Source organism: Takifugu flavidus, chromosome 17 (genome assembly GCF_003711565.1).
Source record: "Takifugu flavidus isolate HTHZ2018 chromosome 17, ASM371156v2, whole genome shotgun sequence".
Lineage (NCBI taxonomy): Eukaryota > Metazoa > Chordata > Actinopteri > Tetraodontiformes > Tetraodontidae > Takifugu > Takifugu flavidus.
The window spans coordinates 11,859,497-11,879,488 of record NC_079536.1 but is presented as its reverse complement, the minus strand read 5'-3'; the positions used below and the strand labels follow the sequence as shown (position 1 = coordinate 11,879,488).

Sequence of the window (19,992 nt, the reverse complement as noted above, 5' to 3'; positions counted from 1 at the left end):
TTAGGCCGCAGATCGATGATCGACTTTGTGGTTGTGTCATCGGATTTGCGGCCGCATGTTCTGGACACTCGGGTGAAGAGAGAGGGGCGGAGCTGTCAACTGATCACCACCTGGTGGTGAGTTGGCTCCGATGGTGGGGAAGGTTGCCGGACAGACCTGGCAGGCCCAAATGTGTTGTGAGGGTCTGCTGGGAACGCCTGGCAGAGTCCCCGTCAGAAGGAGCTTCAACTCACGCCTCCGGAGAGCTTTGACCATGTCCTGGGGGAGGCGGGGGACATTGAGTCCGAGTGGACCATGTTCCTTGCCTCCATTGTTGAAGCGGCTGACCGGTGCTGTGGCTGCAAGGTGGTTGGTGCCTGTCGTGGGGCAATGCCCGAACCCGCTGGTGGACACCAGCGGTGAGGGATGCCGTCAAGCTGAAGAAGGAGTCGTATCGGGCCTTACTGGCCTGTGGGACTCCTGAGGAAGCAGATGGGTACTGGCGTGCCAAGCGGAGTGCAGCTACGGCTGTTGCCGAGGCAAAGACCCGGGCATGGGAAGAGTTCGGTGAGGCCATGAAGAACGACTTTCGGACGGCCTCGAAAAGGTTCTGGACCACCATCCGGCGTCTGAGGAAGGGGAAGCAGTGCACTGTCAACACTGTGTATAGTGGTGATGGTGTGCTGCTGACTTCAACTCAGGATGTTGTGGATCGTGGAAGGAATACTTCGAGGACCTCCTCAATCCCACCAACACGCCTTCCAGTGAGGAAGTAGGGCCTGGGGACCTGGAGATGGGCTCTCATATCTCTGGGTCTGAAGTTGCCGAGGTAGTCAAAAAACTCCTCGGTGGCAGGGCCCCGGGGGTGGATGAGATCCGCCCGGAGTTCCTTAAGGCTCTGGATGTTGTAGGGCTGTCGTGGTTGACTCGACTCTGCAACATCGCGTGGACATCGGGGGCAGTGCCGCTGGATTGGCAGACCGGGGTGGTAGTCCCTCTTTTAAGAAGGGGGGCCGGAGGGTGTGTTCCAACTATAGGGGGATCACACTCCTCAGCCTCCCTGGTAAGGTCTATTCAGGGGTACTGGAGAGGAGGGTCCGCCGGATAGTCGAACCTCGGATTCAGGAGGAGCAATGTGGTTTTCGTCCTGGGCGTGGAACAGTGGACCAGCTCTACACCCTCAGCAGGGTCTTCGAGGGTGCATGGGAGTTTGCCCAACCAGTCCACATGTGTTTTGTGGACTTGGAGAAGGCATTCGACCGTGTCCCTCGGGGGGTCCTGTGGGGGGTTCTCCGAGAGTATGGGGTGTTGGGCCCGCTTATACGGGCCGTCCGCTCCCTGTACGATCGGTGCCAGAGTTTGGTCCGAATTGCTGCAGTAAGTCGAACTCGTTTCCGGTGAGGGTTGGCCTCCGCCAGGGCTGCCCTTTGTCACCGATTCTGTTCATAATTTTTATGGACAGAATTTCTAGATGCAGTCCTGGTGTTGAGGGGATCCGGTTTGGTGACCTCAGGATCGGGTCTCTCTGCTTTTTGCGATGATGTGGTCCTGTTGGCGTCATCGGCCTGTGACCTCCAACTAAAACTGGATCGGTTCGCCGCCGCATGTGAAGCGGCTGGGATGAAAAATCAGCACCTCCAAATCCGAGGCCATGGTTCTCAACCGGAAAAAGGTGGAGTGCCTTCTCCGGGTCAAGGAGGAGATCCTGCCCCAAGTGGAGGAGTTCAAGTACCTCGGGGTCTTGTTCACGAGTGAGGGAAGAATGGAGCGGGAGATCGACAGGCGGATCGGTGCGGCGTCTGCAGTAATGCGGACTCTGCACCGGTCCGTAGTGGTGAAATTTACCGGTCGATCTTCGTTCCTACCCTCACCTATGGTCATGAGCTTTGGGTAATGACCGAAAGAACAAGATCACGGGTACAAGCGGCTGAAATGAGCTTCCTCCGTAGGCTGGCTGGGCTCTCCCTTAGAGATAGGGTGAGAAGCTCTGCCATCCGGGAGGAGCTCGGAGTAGAGTCGCTGCTCCTCTCGCTCCTGCGTTGAGAGGAGCCAGATGAGGTGGCTTGGGCATCTAGTTAGGATGCCACCTGACGCCTCCCTGGTGAGGTGTTCAGGGCATGTCCCTCCGGTAGGAGACCCCCGGGAAGACCCAGGACACGTTGGAGAGACTATGTCTCTCGACTGGTCTGGGAACGCCTGGGGATCCCTCCGGAGGAGCTAGAGGAAGTAGCTGGGGAGAAGGAAGTCTGGGCTTCTCTCCTTAGGCTGCTGCCCCCGCGACCCGACCCCGGATAAGCGGTGGATGGATGGATGTTTGGGCGGTTTTGTGGCCAGCCTAAAATAAAACAAGACAAATCTACAACTGATACTTCCTTTCTAGTCATTGATGACCATCCTCACATGGGACAGATGTCCTCAACCAATTTAATACTGCAAATCTGTCCTGTGTGGTCTTTTTTCTGAGAACTGTAACACTACGTTTTTAACAAAGATCAAACATGTAAACATTTATTGTCTAACTAGTTACACCTGGGCAAGTACTGGATCATCTCTGACTGACCTGAGAGTCTCCAGCTTACAGAGAGGATCCTGGAGAAAACCACAGAGCACCTTCACTCCTGGATCCTGCAGCTGGTTCTGACTCAGGTCCAGAACCTTCAGATGGGAGGGATTGGACCTCAGCGCCGAGGCCAAAGAGTCACAGCTGATCTCTGATAAACTGCATTGTGACAACCTGACCAAAAAAAATAAAAATTTATATTTGGCACTTTCACGTGATCTTAATTCCAGAACTGAATGGAGGGTGACTGACCTGAGAGTCTCCAGCTTACAGAGAGGATCCTGGAGAAAACCACAGAACAGATTCACTGCTGGATCCTTCAGCTGGTTGTAATTCATGTCCAGAACCCTCAGATGGGAGGGATTGGACCTCAGCGCCCAGGCCAGAGAGTTACAGCTGATCTCTGATAAACTGCAGTGGTTTAATCTGAATGACAGATAAAAGATGCCATTTTACAGTTCTTGCACATACAGTCATCATTTAGTGTTGGTTTAGAAAAGCCGGCAGTTCTTTCTGCCACCATAAACCAGATCAGCTTTAATTCTTTTTCATTTCAGTATTTAATTTACTGCATACCTGAGAGTCTCCAGCTTACAGAGAGGATCCTGGAGAAAGTCCCAGAGCAGCTTCACTGCTGGATCCTTCAGCTGGTTCTGACTCAGCTCCAGAACCCTCAGATGGGAGGGATTGGACCTCAGCGCAGAGGCCAGAGAGTCAAAGCTGATCTCTGATAAACTGCAGCCACTCAGTCTGGATAAGGAATCATGGCAAGAAATCTCTTATTGGAGGAAAAGTCATATTACACTTGCTCAGAATCATTATTTTTTCATTTTATTTCATTATTTAATCAGGGCCCTTGGAGTCAGGAGAGCTCTGGCCCCCCACTGATAAACTGGGATATTACAGCAACAACATACTTAAAAAGTATCTATAAAATTGACTTTCAATGGCTCATTTAAATTCATACTACACTTCTCTTCTCCAAAAGTAAATGGAGTTTATCTTGAAGCCTTTCATTGTTTAGTTGTTATGTCGAAGATAAAAGAAAGCTGACCTGAGAGTCTCCAGCTTACAGTTTAGACTCTCCAGTCCAGAACAGAGCAGCTTCACTGCTGGATCCTTCAGCTGGTTCTGACTCAGCTCCAGAACCCTCAGATGGGAGGGATTGGACCTCAGCGCCGAGGCCAGAGAGTCACAGCTGATCTCTGATAAACTGCAGAGCGACAACCTAGAAAACCAATAAATGGGGCAAATAAAAACACATTTCTAAATATGAAAATGAAGAGAAAAGCAGAAAATGTAAAGAAATTTAGAAAAGACCAACAGAGGCCTCCTGACCTGAGCGTCTCCAGTCTGCAGTTTGGATGCATCATTGCAGAAGACAGTAACTTTACTCCGGCATCTGTCAGGCTTTGGTTCTCGCTTAAGCTCAGCTCCCGTAGATGAGAAGGGTTTGACGTCATTGCTGAGGCCACAACTTCCCAATGACTCTTTGAAAGAAACTACAGACAGTCTGTTGTGTATGAAACAAAAATAGTGAGTCAAACTTTGGGATTTCTAATCAACTTATCTGAGAATCTACCTCAACACAAATGTAGCTCATTTCCTGGAAAAGCTAAATTCAACACCGTAGAGCAACAGTTTGAACGACCATCAGATCTGAAATGCAACTGAATTATTCTTAACATTTGTCTTATTTTAGAACAGCTCATAATTACTCAATATTTAAAATGATTATAGCAAATGGTTTAAAGAAACGTGCATCTTTTTATCTGTCTATCGGCTCTTTGGATATTTTGCATTTCATACAATTTGTACGATCGTGCGTCAAGTCTTAATTCAGCGATCCGATCGATGACATCAGAGTCTCTGGTTGCATCGATTGCCCTCAGCTTCTGTTATATCTGCCTGTTTCCCTTCAAATCATTTTCACTGCACCTTTTGTTGCAAGTGATGAAGTTGCCACCTAACGGGTGTCGAAAGGGTCAAACAACTTTGTGGGTCACATAAAGGCTCCAAACGGAACCGCACAAAGACCTAAAACACCCATTTAAACCAACGAGGCCGGCTGTTTTTACGTTGAACAAATGAAGCAAAATAGTCACGTGTCATTAGTTAAAATGTGTTTTTCTGTCGTTTGAATACAATGCCAAAAATCTTGAATCCGGCCCCAAACATCTTTACTTACACGGCCTTCCTGCAGTTCCTCACAGCTGGAATCAGGCGACGTCGTCCCTCCACTGAGGTGTTGTACTGCTGCAGGTTCAGCTCATCCAGAACCTCCTCTGACATCTGCAGCAGGTAGGCCAGAGCTGAACAGTGGATCTCTGACAGTCTCCTCTGTGATTTCCTCTTTGACTTTAGGAACTCTTGGATCTCCTGATGGACTGACTGATCCTTCATCTCCATCAGACAGTAGAAGATGTTGATGCTTCTGTCTGGGGAGATTTCATCACTGTTCTCCTCCTTCAGGTTTGTTGAGACCTTCTGGATGGTTTCTTTGGGTGGTTCTCCATCTGATCCAACAGTCCACCCAAGATCCTCTGATTGGACTCCAGAGAGAGACCATGAAGGAAGCGAACAAACAAGTCCAGGTGGCCATTTTTACTTTCAAGAGATTTCATTAGTGTTCTCCTGAGGAAGTCATCAAGAGATTTGACTTGATTGTTTTTTGCAAACAACAATGTAAACCAGGAAAAACGGTTTGGTTTCGAATATTTTAGGAACTTATTTATAACCACTGTGTCTTTCCTGGTGTAACAGTGGAACATGTAGACGGCAGCCAGAAACTCCTGAATGCTCAGATGAACAAAGCAGTAGACTGATGTCTGGAAGATCACACTCTCTCTCTTGAAGATCTCTGTACAAACTCCTGAGTACACCGACACCTCGGAGACGTCCAGTCCACATCGCTCCAGGTCTTCTGAGTAGAACATGATGTTTCCTTTCTCCAGTTGTTCAAACGCCAGCCGACCCAACTTCAGAAGGATTTCTTTATCAGCCTCAGTCAGTTCCTCTGGTCTCTGCTTTCCTCCATACTTCTGCTTCTTCCTCTTTATCTGAACCCTCAGGAAGTGTGAGTAGAGGTCAGTCAGGGTTTTGGGCAGCTCTCCTCTCTGGTCTCTGGTCATCATGTCCTCCAGAACTATAGCAGTGATCCAGCAGAAAACTGGGATCAGACACATGATGTGGAGGCTCCTGGAGGCCTTGATGTGTGAGATGATTCTCTTGGACAGATCTTCATCACTGAACCTCCTCCTGAAGTACTCCTCCTTCTGGGAGTCAGTGAAGCCTCGTACTTCTGTGATCCTGTCAACACACAAGGGAGGAATCTGATAGGCTGCTGCAGGTCTGGAGGTGATCCAGATGAGAGCTGAGGGAAGCAGGTTCCCCTGGATGAGGTTCACCAGGAGCACGCCAACTGACGATACTTGTGTGACATCAGAGATGACCTGATGCTTGTTGAAATCCAGTGAAAATCTGCTTTCATCCAGGCCATCAAAGATGAACAGAAGTTTCCAGACAGTCAGATCTTCTGCTCTGATCTTCTGTAATGTTGGATGGAAAACATGAAGCAGTGAGAGAAGACTGTGCTGCTCATCTCTGATCAAGTTCAGCTCCCTGCATGAGAGCGGAAGCACCAGACTGATGTCTTGGTTCTCCAAACCTTCTGCCCAGTCCAGAATGAACTTCTGCACTGAGAAGGTTTTTCCAACGCCGGCGACACCGTTGGTCAGAACCACTCTGATGTGTCTCTGTTGCTCAGATAAGACTTTGAAGATGTCCTGGCACTTGATTGGAGTGTCCTGGATGTTCTTCTTGGAGGTTCTCTCAAGCTGTCTCACCTCATGTTGTGTGTCCACCTCCTCACTTTGTCCCTCAGTGATGTAGAGCTCAGTGTAGATCGTGTTCAGCAGGGTTCCACTTCCTGCTTCATGAGTTCCTTCAGTCACATGTTCACATCTTCTCTTCAGACTGATCTTATGACCTTCTATCACCTCCAGCAGATCACTTCCTGAACATAAGTAAACCAATGATTTCCATCTATAATAAATCATCAAGACAACTACAAATTCATGACATCACAAGTTCAATTTTATATTGAACAGTTTTACTTTGTTTGGGCTTCATTTCAGCATCTCCAGATCTGCTTCCAGATTGTGAACAAGAGGACTCTCCTGGTGGAGCTGACTGGTCCCAGTTTGATAGGATGTGCCCCCCCCTCTCACTATGAAACACATCTCTATTAGTCCTTTGATTTATAGGATGAAAGAACCTGATCAAGACTCAATATTGTTCCAGCATTTATGTCTGAATTCATCTTTCAGTTTAAACCTGATTCTTGTTTCTAATCAACAATATTCACATTAAGTATGTAACTATATGACTGTCTGAGGTTTAAGTGTTAAACATCTCGGATAATAAACTCACAACCTGCTGCTGTTAATGTGACTAACAGCTGGCACACAAACACATCATCACACTTTAGTTTTCTTACATTTTGTCTGAACTTCTGAAGTTTATCAGTCCATCTTTGGACCGGTCACTCTTCAGGGACACACAGCTGGGCACTGTGGACTCTGCTCTGTCCTCGTCCATCCTGAGGAAACATCAGAAATAGTGATGAGACTGTGATGAAGGTAAATAATCTGTAGAGGTTGTAGTTCAATAATCCCAATTCACTGCATTTTTATCAAACAGGAACATTTCTAATACATTCTGGCTAACAACTGAATCAATAAATCAATGATGTCTCTGTATAATTTTCATGTTTTCAGAGTTTAAGCTGCTTTTTTTAACTGTTCCCTGCAGTGAGAAAAGAACTGGCACCTTTTCCAGCCCCTCATCCTGCAGCACTGAATGTGCTCTAAAGTTCTTTCCAGAGCAAACGTCTCTATTTAAAATAGATGAAAGAAATGACACCCACTCCTGCATTTCTTTCACAGTGGTTCCACAACATAGAACAATAAACCACTGTGAGAAAACGTGCAACATGAACCAAAAATCCTGTTGGTGTCCTGTGATCCTGTGTGGATTTATTTATTTAGTTATTTTGAAAGTTTATTGTCTTAAATTGGCCCGGCTGAGAGATGCTAACTTGCAGATGATTAGATGTTGTTTGACAGGTAATACCAAAATATCCAGCTGTATCCTGGACTGTTGAACTTCCTGCTTTGTCTGAAGAGAATACTTTCACTTTTAAAACCTAATCAACAGCTTTATGGCGTATATATTACTACCATTAAAGCATTCTGGGAGGGTTTAAAGTTCTTTTAGGATCAGTAGCAAAGAGCAGAAAAATAAACTAAACTTCACTTAGAAAGACTATTCAACTATAACTAAAGCCAGACTATAAGAAAGTTAAATAAGACCTATTTATTTATAATGTATAATGATATTTTGTGATAAAACTAAATATAATGTCTAGTTGGATCAAATCTTGATTTTATCTCCAAACACAACTGTCAATTCTTTTCAATAATGCTCTTCGTTTACACTCACCTTGTCGGTCTTCAGTCTTCCTGCTTAGTCTGAAAGGAATACTTTGAAAAACTGGTTTGTTGGGTTCCCAGTTTCTGGGACCGTTGTTGCTGGTGTCTACCTGCAGGGGGCGTGGAGGAGCCGCTCATCAGCCACAGCTGGCCCCGCAGACACACGCACCTGCGGTCTCTCTTCAATCTCCCGTTAGATTTAAGGACAGAACTCCCGTCTGCCAGCGGCGGAGTGTTTTCGGCCTCATCGCCAAACCCTGACTTCTGTGGCTTGACTATTTTTGAGAGTTTTCCTAGCGGACTTGTTTTGGACTCTCTCGAGGTCTCTCCGCCTCTCTGTGAACGCGGACCGAACTGTTCTTGTTCACTTTAAAATAAAGACGCTTTTCGGACACCATTCTCCACCATTATTCAACCTGGTTAAATAAATAAGATTTATGATGCCTCAAAGATTTAGAAAGACTTGTAAAAGCAGCATATTGATGCAGCCCTGGAGTCCAGGAGGAGCGCGTTTAACTATTGTCTGCAGCTCCACGCGTGTCCACCGGGTGGCGGTAAAGCACCACATGATATTTCTCCTTTTTGGAACCTCTTCAGCTGCGTTGAGCTTTAAATCTTCACCTGTCGCTCCCTTTAAGCTCTAAACTTTGTTTTTCTGTGTGTAGTTTGTTGGTTTAAATATTTTTGATGAATTCTGATGACGACTGAAACTGTCAATGACCAATAGAAAGTTTGTCCATTTTTCTACTGCGTCACACATTTTCATTATTTATTGTCATTTTTGGGTCTGAATTGGACCAGTTCTGTGAGCTGTTTTGCTTTTTCTGTGGACCAGATGTTCCAGGCAGGTTCCATCATCGGACACAGACGGAGACAGGTCACGTGACAACAGTCAGCCTTTAGTTCTTTATTACAGGAGGATCTGGTTTATATACAGACACGTATCTGCAAAATACTAAAAAGTCTATGAACCAAAAGTACTAAAAAGTCTACATACACGCACACGCGTGTATTAAGTGTTTATACACACGTTTGCGTGTACGTGCACACTGTATATTCATCTAATAACTGTTAGTTTCTAAAACACCAAAGTAGAGTCACTGAGGCACGGCTTCACCTCCTTTACACCGAGGTTTCCCTGAGCAGGTGTGATGAACTGTTGCAGAAGGAAAAGCATGGAACATGTTAATAACCGGACACAAAAACACTCCGGTTTATTGTCTGGACCTCGCCATCCCTTTGGGGAGGATCATCTCATTCTTCAGCTTTGAACTGTCAGAGTTCAAAGGTTTCATCCTTCCACAAGACCAGAAAACTTCCGCTCAACCTTCTGACCTCTAGTGTCGTATTTTCATCTCTTCAAAAATTATCATGTTCAACATTTTGTCTTCCAAATGAAAAAGAAAAAAAATCTTCCCATCTGAAATTCAGGGCGAGACAATCCGAAAAAGGCAACTATCTCCAAATCTGAGCTTTCTGAGCGACTGATGTGAAGCTGGTGAAACCAGTTTGACGACCATTGTGAAACCAGGAGCAGTGTAAATGGGGGGGGGGGGGGCAGTGAGTGGATGCTGCATTCATCAAACACACAAGTCAGAAGAGAAGAAGGAAGAACAGAAGCCCGTGTTCCTCAGTGTTGGTGTGGAGACGCCTGTGGAGGAGCAGGAAGCAGGCTGGACTCTTCCAGCTGGCTTTAATGCCACTTCTCTTCTGAGAACCTCCCAGCAGCTTTCTCTCCACCATCTTTTTACGCTGAAGGTTTTTGATCATTTCAGGCCAGATGTTCTTGGACTGAGGTTAAAAATGTTTGTTCTTGTGCTCGGAGCGAACCGACGATCCTCTAAAGTCAGGCATCCTAAAGGTGGATGTTTTCTGAGGCCTGGAGGCTTTAAAGTGGCGCTTTTACCCACTTGTCTTCGTTCTGTTGGAAACTTGATCCAAAAACCTTTTCTGGAGCTTCATGTTCTGCTTTTTTGAGGAATGAAATGGTTTCACAGCGCTGCCGGGGGCTGAGCAGGCTTCATAAATCTGAAGCTCTGAGATCCTTTAAAGATCTCCTGGAATCAGCAGATGGGGGTTGATCAAAAACTGTAAGAATCAGTCAAGCTATCAAATCTTGACTCAGTCCAAGCGTGAACCAGCCCATCCAGAGCTGATTATGGCTCAGCCAGGAGGAAAGCACGGCCTGGGGGGGTGGGGGTTCATATGGAGCAGGCACACTCTGGCTCTATTGCTACTGGAAACAGCCCTTCAGCACAGCAGCCTGAAATACAGTTCTGGAGAACACCTGTTCCCAACAGAACCTGTTTAAAACGGGACCAGTAAAGATGCCCGGCATGACCACGACCAGGGGCGAGACGGGGGTGGGGAAAGTGTTTGTCCTTTGGTGGTCCAACAGGACCACGATTTGGATGGATGGATGATTTGATGTGACGTGTGACGTTTATTGGAAGATCTGCTTAATCTTCAGGCTGCTCGGGTGTTATCAATATAAAATAACACTGAAATGTAAAAGTTGTCCCCCCCGTCTCTCTGCAGGCATGTCAGTCCTGCCAGGTTGGACTCTCAGTCCATCGGACACAGTTCAGAGCAGAAACAGGACACAGGAACAACAGATTTGGCTACAGTCTCTGACCTTTCTGTCCCGACTAGCGTCTAAAACATTAGTTCGCTGCAGGCGTCCCTTTTCCCCCTCTGGTGATGAGAGTTTTTAAGATGATAAGTGATTAAAAAGTGGGATGTAGATGACGTAGGTTCTGCTGCTTTGCACTTTTCTGTGAACAGAAGAAAAAACAGGCATGGTGTTTCCTGCTGAAAGAGCTTGAATATTTGGTCATCAAACGACCTCAAAGAAAAGAAAAAACACAAAGTACCTTCAGTTTTTCTTGAGTCGTCCAAATACCTTCAGCAACTTTGGTGTTGGAGGTTTTGTTTCAAACAGAAATGCACCTTTGGGCTTTTCCTCTTTCTTTGCATCAGTTTTAGCTGGTGCAGCCTTGGCCTTGGTCAGTTTCCTACACACACACACACACACACACACACACACACACACACACACACACACACACACACACACACACATTTACACATTGAAAGTGGGTGTGGTTGTTCTGGCACTTAAACCGACTCACCTTCCCTTCCGAGCCAGAACCTTCTGGGACTCTGGGTAATGGATGAGGATGTCAAACAGGTCTTTCTTCTCCAGGACAAACAGGTTAGCAAAGCCGTGTGCTTTGACATTAGCTGTGCGCCTGTTCCCTCCATCTTTGGCAGACTGCAGTAAGCTGTGATGGAGCCAGAGGACACGTGTGCACGCTACAGGATGTTAGCTACGGGTGGGTGACACGTGGACTGAATCCAAATCTTCAAGCCTCTCAGGACACACCTGATTTCTCCAAAGACGCAGCCCGCCTTCAGAGTGACGAAGACGATGCTGTTGTCAGGTCCTCCCACCACCTGCACCGCTCCACTCTTGATGATGTACATCTCTTTACCGATGTCCCCCTGCAGGGGAAAATAAGCAAACCCTCCATGTAGATGAGACTCCTGTGTTGTAGAACGAGGGGAAAGCTTCTGCTGGCGTAGAGGAACATCGACCACGTGACTCACTTTCTTCACCACAAAGTCTCCTGGTAAATAGATGATGGACTTGAGCCTCAGTAACATGTCCACCAGCATCTGCTGGTCACAGCCCTGATGGAAACCACAGGTATGTGAGTCTGAGCTGCACTGGGACTGCTGGTGTGTGTGGGAGCCCCGGAGGAGCTACCTTGAACAGGTCGATCTTCTGAAAGGTGGCCAGGTTGATGTCCACGGCGATGGCGGTCCTCATCACCAGAGGCATCTTATCCAGCAGCTCAGACTCGTCTGATCGGGGCGCAGCAGACTTTGGGTCATCACGTGTTCTGATTCCTGGAGATGGAAACACTGGAGGCTTCCTGACTCACCCAGCATGCCTTGAGCCGTCCAAGTGTAGTTGTACCACGTCTTCACCCTGTTCTGGACCATCTTGGGGATCCTGTTGGTGTTCATGTAGGCAACACAACCGTCCATGGAGGCCCTGAAGTAAGTCTGACCCGCCGTGGCCGCTCCTATGACGTCTCTCATCTGAGAGGAAACGGGACGATTGAAACGTCGTGAAGACGCGGCTCAAACATTTGGAACGTGACACCAACCTGCCCGATCAAGCTGGAGAACACAAAGACGCCGATGAAAAAGTTGGACATCTGAAAGGTAATCTCAAAGGTTGTTGTGGGCTCTGGGAGACCCCCGATGTTGATCAGACTGCGCACGGCAAAGTAGTAACAGCGCAGGTACCTGTGGAAGAACACGGCCTTTCACACATCACGGCAGAGGTTCAGCACCCTCAAACACACCTGATGTGAGAGGCTTTGAGCCTTAAAGCTCAAATCTTTACACTCATGCCCACGGATGATCAGCGGAGATGGAAAACCTACGCTGTGCCGTTGCCGTCGTACACCCAGGTGGTGGTGGCGATCCCCTGATGCTCCGAGGCCACGAAATAAGCACAGGCGTTGAGGTGAAGCATGAAGAGCAGGTATCCTGTAGTCCGAGCCACCCTGCGGGTTAAACACAGCCCAGATGTCTGGAAATGCCTTTATTTTAACCTCCAGAGGACTCAGAATACCTCCAGATGTAGGCTTTGGCCATGACGTTCTCCAGCCGATCACTGAACTCAAAGAAGGACTCGACCTGCAACAGACAAGGAGAACGTTGGGGAATGTTTCCACGTGTGTCTCGGGTGACTGTGGGGCGGCTGCTGCCTACCCGGACGATGCGGTTGAGTCTGTAGATGGAGGAGAACTCAAAGTTCAGACAGAGAAGGTCGAATGGGAGGATGCTGAAAATATCAGTCTGACAAAACAAACATTCAGGGCAGAAACAGAAGCATTTCCAATCATTTGCATATGAAATGGGAACATATGAAACAGTTGTAAGGTTGAAACTGTGGTTAATACTAAAGCTGGACCATCCACTGTGAGCGGAGCTCCAGACACACGGAAAAGAAATGTTACAAAAAGAGGAAATCAACAAAAACACTGAAGTCGACTCCATCTCATCTCTTGGCCGAATCTTATTCCAAAGCAGCGTCAGAAGTGTTGAACCTGCAGTTTTGGAGCCGGTGTCGCCCTCTGCTGGACACGGCAGCACATTACACAAACCATCTACTCAACCACTGCTGGAGAACCAGCAGGGGACCAGTTTAAAGCCCATCACCCTCCAGGCTGAAGAAGCTGCACGTGCTGGGTCCGTTCCTACAGAAGGAAGCTCAAACGTTGACCAGTGTTTTGAACTCTGACCTTGAATCTCGGCGACTTCCGATAGTGCGCTTTGGTCAAAGCTGGGTCGTGCTGCAGAGGACAGACAGATCAAAGACGAGGTCAGCGTCCAGGGTCTCAGAGGAACGCACGCGACATCGCCGCCTCAAATCTGCTGTGAAACTCACGATAACGTCGCCCCCCCTCACAAACTGCAGCCGCGGCTGCCAGACACAGATGTCGATGAGGTTGACGGCGTCGCTGATGACGTCACAGGCCACCCAGTACATGTTGGCGGCGGGACTGTGGTACGGGAAGGCCAGGCGCACCGTGCAGAACCAAATGTTGTAGTTGTACGCCAGCGCCACCAAGGACAACCAGGCGATGTAGCGGCGGTCTGCAGCAACAGAGCGGGAGATGTTCACGGTGGTTTCGCATTCATCCACCTTCCCAGAACGCCTCTCACCTAAAGGGTCCAAGGTCGACAAAGTATAGAAATAGAATAAATAAAAACAAATAAGATTAGAACGTTATAAGCATATATACAGCATATATTATAAGAATATATATATAATATATACATAATATAGTATATACATATTATAAGCATTATAAGCATATATACATAAATATAGAATAAAATAGAAATAAAATTACAACATAAATATTACAATTATTGTTATTGGGTGGGTTTGGATGAATTATAGAGTTTAATGGCGGACGGCAGGAATGACTTCCTGTACTGTTCCTTAGAGCATCCTGTCTTTATCAATTTTATTTTACAGTATAATCATTGTTTATGTTCTATGTTTGGATCTATGATGTCGAAACAATAAAACTCAAAGTAAACCACCAGATTGTAGATGTTGTCAATGGCAGCTTTAGAGATTCAGATTCAGAGTACTTTATTGATCCCTTTAGGGGGTGTCCATCAGGGAAATTAGCATCTCCAAAAAACGTACAGCACTGTACAAAATTACCCACCAACCATTAAACCTATTAAAGATAATAAAAATAGAATAAAATAAGAAATAAAATAGAATAAGGCGTAACAACCCCCCGCCTGCACCAGTGAACATCCTGGGAACGGATGTTGACGTGGTGGAGTCCTACAAGTACCTGGGTGTTCACCTAAACAATAACCTGGACTGGACACACAACACAGATGCCCTGGTCAAGAAGGGCAACAGCAGACTGTTCCTGCTCAGGAGGCTGAGGTCTTTTGGAGTGCAGGGACCCCTCCTGAGGACTTTCTATGACTCTGTGGTGGGATCAGCCATCTTCTACGGGATGGTCTGCTGGTCCAGTAGCATCACGGACAGGGACAGGAAGAGGATGGACAGACTGGTAAGGAGGGCCAGCTCTGTCCTGGGATGTCCCCTGGACTCAGTGGAGGTGGAGGGAAACGGGAGGATGATGGCTAAGCTGTCATCCATGTTGAACAACACGTCCCCCCCCCTACAGGACACCCTGGCAGCACTGGGCAGCTCCTTCAGTGAGCGGCTGCTCCACCCTCGCTGTGTGAAGGAGAGGTATCGCAGATCTTTCCTGCCGGCTGCTGTCAGACTGCACAATAAACAGAATAACCGCTAGCACAATCTGAATATTATATATTCTGATATGTATATTGTATTCACCCTCTGTACTATGTACAGGTACACAGAGGCCGAGTATCCATTTATCTGGATTATTGTAAATATACATCCTCTTTGTATATTCCATTTGATTTCTATTTGATTTTATCTTATTTTTCTCTGAGTGCTCTTGTTGCTGTTGTTGCACTGTAAATTTCCCCGTGTGGGACAATAAAGGACCTGAATCTGAATCTGAATCTGAATAAATTAAAAATAGAATATAAATATAAACTATAAAAATGTAAATAAATGAATGGATGGATGGATGAACTGAATGAATGGATGTCACAGTATTATGTTATTGCAGTGTATGAAATGGCTTCATCTCATTCCTTGAGTCAGTTGGTTTCCTCCAGCAGATAAACCAACCAACTCATAGCTTCAACCACACCCTAGATCTAGTTCTGACTGATGGTGTTGAGGTAGAACATGTGTCAGTGTTCCCTCAGAACCCAGTCCTGTCAGATCATTCCTTGATCACTTTTACATTTATGATTAAGGATTCTTCTATGTTCAGAGCTCAGTCTCACTATAGCAGATGTCTCTCAGATAATGCTGTAGCTAAGTTTAAGGAAGTGATCCCTGTGCTGATCCCAGGACCACCGTGTGTTCCCCCAGGGATCAATCATTATAATCTTAGCCCTGCTGAGGTTGACTCTATTGCTGAAGGTGCAGCAACCTCACTGAGAACCACGCTTGATTCTGTTGCCCCCCCTGAAAAAGAAAATAGTAAATCAGAGGAGGTGTGCCCCCTGGTATAATTCACATATCAGGACCCTCAAGCAGAAAGTAAGTAATTTGTCTTAACAAATTACAGGCCAATATCCAACCTTCCTTTTATCTCTAAAGCCGAGCGCCAGAAGTTCCAGCAAACGTTTGACAACCAGCAGCGACGACAAAATGTAGAGATACAAGTCAGTAGGAGACAGACGGAGCCTCTGTGGACGCACGAAGGAGCCGCGTCCGGGCTGGAGACTCGCTGATGCTGCGCTGACAACCACCGTCAGTGACAAGCTAGCGAGAGTTAGCTCACGAGACCGGAAATTAGCGGCAGGAACCAGAAGTAAACAAAGGAGCAGACAACTTGGCATTAAAGTTTCATTCAAATATGCAAATAAAGAGTAAAATAACAAATACATTTAAACAGAAAATATAAAGACTCATCAACTTTATTTGTACCCAAAATGTAGTTTCTGTCATTACATAAACTTCCTCATAATTTCGACAGTATGATATTAAACTATTAGAATTACACAAATGTATTTTTAACTTATGCCAAAATGTACATGTAAAAATGTTTTGATCCTCAGTCACATAACACAAAGCAGATAAACACATAAGGAAACACAGTAAAGTTTCAAATTTAAAAAAATATCAAATCTAAAATATATTCACAAAAATAAGCATAAAAATTAAATTGAGAATCTGTGACTGTGTACTTTGCAATCCCTTGCGTATTCTAAGATTATTCTTTTTCTTATTTTAATTATTCCGTTTTTAGAATAGTTTATGGTTGAAGCCAGAACCTCTGAACGGAGGCAAAGCTTGACATGCGGAAAATGGGTGAGCTTCTTAATCACAGAAGAGGAATTTTAAAGTCTTGTTTAATGTGAAGAGGGATAAATAATTAAACTATTAGACTATTTCAGACACTTTCAGCCTCAGCTGTATCTTTTATTATTATTTTTATTTTATTTTTTTTACAAAAAGCATCTTTACTCTTTGGCCCCATCTACTGTCTGTTGTGTTTCTAATTTGATCCAGCTGGTTGTGTTAGCTTTACCTGCGCAGAGGTTCCTGCTACGACCAGGAACAAACTCCACTTGTTTATTCTCACAGTCTGCTGATAAAATCTCTTCTTGTTCTCCTAAAGCTGCAGAAAGCAGCAGTGGGCCTGACTTCATGCTACACCTACAAACCTGAGAATGGAACCGAGCTTTATTGCTAAACAGGATTTGGTTTTTTTTGTCCATGCTAAATGGAAAGTGTTTGTCCTTTGGTGGTCCAACAGGACCACGATTTGGATGGATGATTTGACGTTATTGAGAATAAAAACAGCTGAAAATGGAAGCGGAGATGTTTCAGAGCACCAGTTCAGAAAGAGTTTCTAATCAAACACCGCCTTTATCTTTCAAAATATGGTTCCAACCCCTTTTAAAGGTGATCAAACTGTCATAACAATGAACAAGTATCACTTGTCCTGTTATTTATACTTGAATTCGTTATGTTTAATACATTTCCGTGTGTGTACAACCACCTCCTCAGCAACGATGCCCAATTCAACGTGGCCTACTACTGCAACGTTCTGGTGGATTCAACAGGTCTCTGCTTCTGGTTACCACCCGCCATCTTCAGATCGTCCTGCTCCATCAGCGTCAAATATTTCCCCTTTAACTGGCAGAACTGCACGCTCAAATTCACGTATGCACGGGCAGGATTTTTCTAACGCAGACAAACTGTGACATGATGTTTTAAACTGAGCTGAGTCAAGATTTTATAGAATCTAAACACATATGAGAGGAGAAGGTGCAAAAATAAAATGCATGGTGCAGCTAAACTCTCCCAGTAGGAAAAAAGGCTTTTTAAATTCTGAACTGCATTTCCCACGTTGCCTTGCAGCTCTATAATGTACAATGCCAAAGAGATCAGGTTCCTCCTGAAGGAAGAAATACTCAATGAAACCAAATGGATGGTTAAATGGATCATTATTGATCCTGCAAGCTTTACAGGTAACCAAGTAAAGATTCATTTCCATTTATTTTTATTTTTTACTGCATACAGTCCTGGAGCTTGTGGGTGACTTTCAGTGTACTGGATGCTGTTGATACATGCAGAGAAGTTGTTTTCCCCAGAGCCTGAGCCTTCAGACTGGCTGCAGCTCCAACCAGACTGACAGTCATAACTTCATCACTTGTGTCTGAACTCTGGCTTTGACCAACAGAGAATGGTGAGTGGGAGATCATCCACCGACCCGCCAAGATAAACACCTACAAACACATTCCCATGGAGAGCAACAAGCATCAGGACATCACCTTCTACCTGGTCATCAGACGCAAACCTCTCTTCTACGTGGTCAACATCATCATCCCCTGCGTGCTCATCTCCTTCCTGGCCTCGCTGGTCTACTACCTGCCCGCAGACAGTCAGTGCAGAGTCACAGAACGTACTGAAGCCAGCGTCAGGCAGATTAACAGTCTGGGACCTTTTCAGAATCACAACTACATGAACTGAGTTAACCTTCAACAGCACCCAAAGAATCAGACATTATAGCTGAATATCACGTCAGCACGGGACAACACAGCTAATAAAGCAGCAAACATCGGTAGTGGGCGGAGCTGAGGGGCCGCCGTTAATCGAGAAACATAAATTAGCTCCCCAACAGATTTTTGAAGATATTTTATAAAGGATAATAAAAATGTGTGTGTGTGTAGGTGGTGAGAAGATGACACTGTCCATCTCGGTGCTGCTCGCTCAGTCTGTCTTCCTACTCTTGATCTCTCAAAGGCTCCAGAAACATCCACGTCCGTTCCTCTTATTGTGAAGTAGGTAAACGCACCATTTTCTCCACATCACTTTAACTCTGAATTAGATATATTCTGCTTCTCCAAACTATATATACATTAGGGCTGCAGAACCAGGTGACAACCGGCTGAGATTTAAAAAATGGGAAACATCTGAGTGTGTTTGTGTGTTGAAGATATTTGATGTTCATCATGGTGGTGGTGACGGTGGTGGTGCTGAACTGTGTGGTCGTCCTCAACCTCCACTTCAGGACGCCGAGCACGCACGTCATGTCTGAGTGGACCAAACAGGTAAGACACACACATCCTGTTGTCCCTTTGTTGAACAGATGAACATCAGGATATATGAACATATGAATTAATAACATATGAAAGAGGATATATGAACATGTGACTGAATAACATATGAAAGAGGATATATGAACATGTGACTTAATAACATATGAAAGAGGATATATGAACCTATGACTTAATAACATATGAAAGAGGATATATGATCCTATGACTTAATAACATATGAAATAGGATATATGAACATGTGACTTAATAATATATGAAATAGGATATATGAACATGTGACTAATAAATATGAAATAGGATATGAACATATGACTTATAACATATGAAGAGGATATATGAACATGTGACTTAATAACATATGAAAGAGGATATATGAACATGTGACTTAATAACATATGAAAGAGGATATATGAACATGTGACTTAATAACATATGAAAGAGGATATATGAACATGTGGTTTTTCCACTATAACACACAGACATACACACATCAGTATCAGTGTTTCAAATCCTGTTTTCTTTTTCTGCCAGCTCTTCCTCCAGCGATTACCCCGCATCTTGCGCATGTCCCGCCCTGCTGAGGCAGAGCCGTACTGGGATGGAGCGTTACCACGGCGATCCAGCTCAGTGGGCTACATTGCCTCGGCTGAGGAGTACTACAGTGTGAAGTCCCGCAGTGAGCTGATGTTTGAGAAACAGTCTGGGAGACACGGACTGGTGACCCGAGTCACACACGCTGCCAGTACGTTTCCAGAAACATTTAAACACATGAGATATAGAAGCATCAGTAGCTTCATTTGAGTTCTGAGCTTTGGTGTCTGTGTGGAGCTGTGAAACCACAAGAAGAGGGAGGAGCGAGCCATCAGCTGTACGCAGAGATCAAGCCGGCTGTGGATGGAGCCACTACATCATTAAACACATGCGCAACAAGAACGACTACAATGAGCTCAGATGGTTAAAACAGAGTCCTCAACCCAAAGTCTGATTAAAAAAGATCAAAAGTGGCGTAAATGTCTGGTCCTGACAGGAGAAGGATAACTGGAGCGGCATCGCTCGTACAGTAGACCGACTCTGCCTCTTCCTGGTTACCCCGGTGATGACCTTTGGCACCGTAATCATCTTTCTGAGGGGAATCTGTAACCAACCTCCTCATCTGCCCTTCAAAGGAGACCCGCATGACTCGAGAGAGGAGAACCCACGCCTGCTGTGATGCACACACACAGCCAG

The 19,992-nt window shown here is 45.6% G+C and overlaps 3 protein-coding genes across 6 annotated transcripts in view; 1 reads left to right on the top strand and 2 right to left on the bottom strand.

Annotated features, from left to right (window-relative positions):
- The window catches only part of LOC130513406 (uncharacterized), a 328,720-nt gene that overhangs the window by 225,866 nt on the left and 82,862 nt on the right, over window positions 1-19,992 (bottom strand). The window contains exon 6 of the mRNA XM_057012116.1: window positions 7,038-7,139. Coding sequence (XP_056868096.1) covers window positions 7,038-7,139 — 102 coding nt within the window. The remainder of the gene's footprint in view (window positions 1-7,037; window positions 7,140-19,992) is intronic.
- On the bottom strand, window positions 10,905-15,978 carry LOC130513459 (cyclic nucleotide-gated cation channel beta-3-like). Of its 4 annotated transcripts, XM_057012220.1 has the most exons (13): window positions 15,775-15,978; window positions 13,499-13,776; window positions 13,353-13,403; window positions 12,820-12,906; window positions 12,680-12,744; window positions 12,489-12,611; window positions 12,207-12,348; window positions 11,979-12,138; window positions 11,801-11,898; window positions 11,641-11,724; window positions 11,417-11,535; window positions 11,163-11,315; window positions 10,905-11,045 (listed from the first exon to the last, which is right to left on the bottom strand). In XM_057012220.1, the coding sequence occupies exons 2-13, from the start codon at window positions 13,598-13,600 to the stop codon at window positions 10,907-10,909; spliced, it is 1,323 nt and encodes a 440-aa protein (XP_056868200.1). In that variant the 5' UTR covers window positions 13,601-13,776; window positions 15,775-15,978; the 3' UTR covers window positions 10,905-10,906. The 4 variants fall into 4 exon arrangements, 2 of the variants coding, with proteins under 2 accessions (XP_056868200.1, XP_056868199.1); XR_008946734.1 differs by lacking the exons at window positions 13,499-13,776; window positions 15,775-15,978 and having other exon boundaries at window positions 11,088-11,315; window positions 12,820-13,489; XR_008946735.1 differs by lacking the exons at window positions 13,499-13,776; window positions 15,775-15,978 and having other exon boundaries at window positions 11,163-11,346; window positions 12,820-13,487.
- LOC130513519 (acetylcholine receptor subunit delta-like) lies at window positions 18,623-19,719 on the top strand. The gene is made up of 2 exons (XM_057012301.1): window positions 18,623-18,756; window positions 19,297-19,719. The coding sequence occupies exons 1-2, from the start codon at window positions 18,649-18,651 to the stop codon at window positions 19,564-19,566; spliced, it is 378 nt and encodes a 125-aa protein (XP_056868281.1). The 5' UTR covers window positions 18,623-18,648; the 3' UTR covers window positions 19,567-19,719.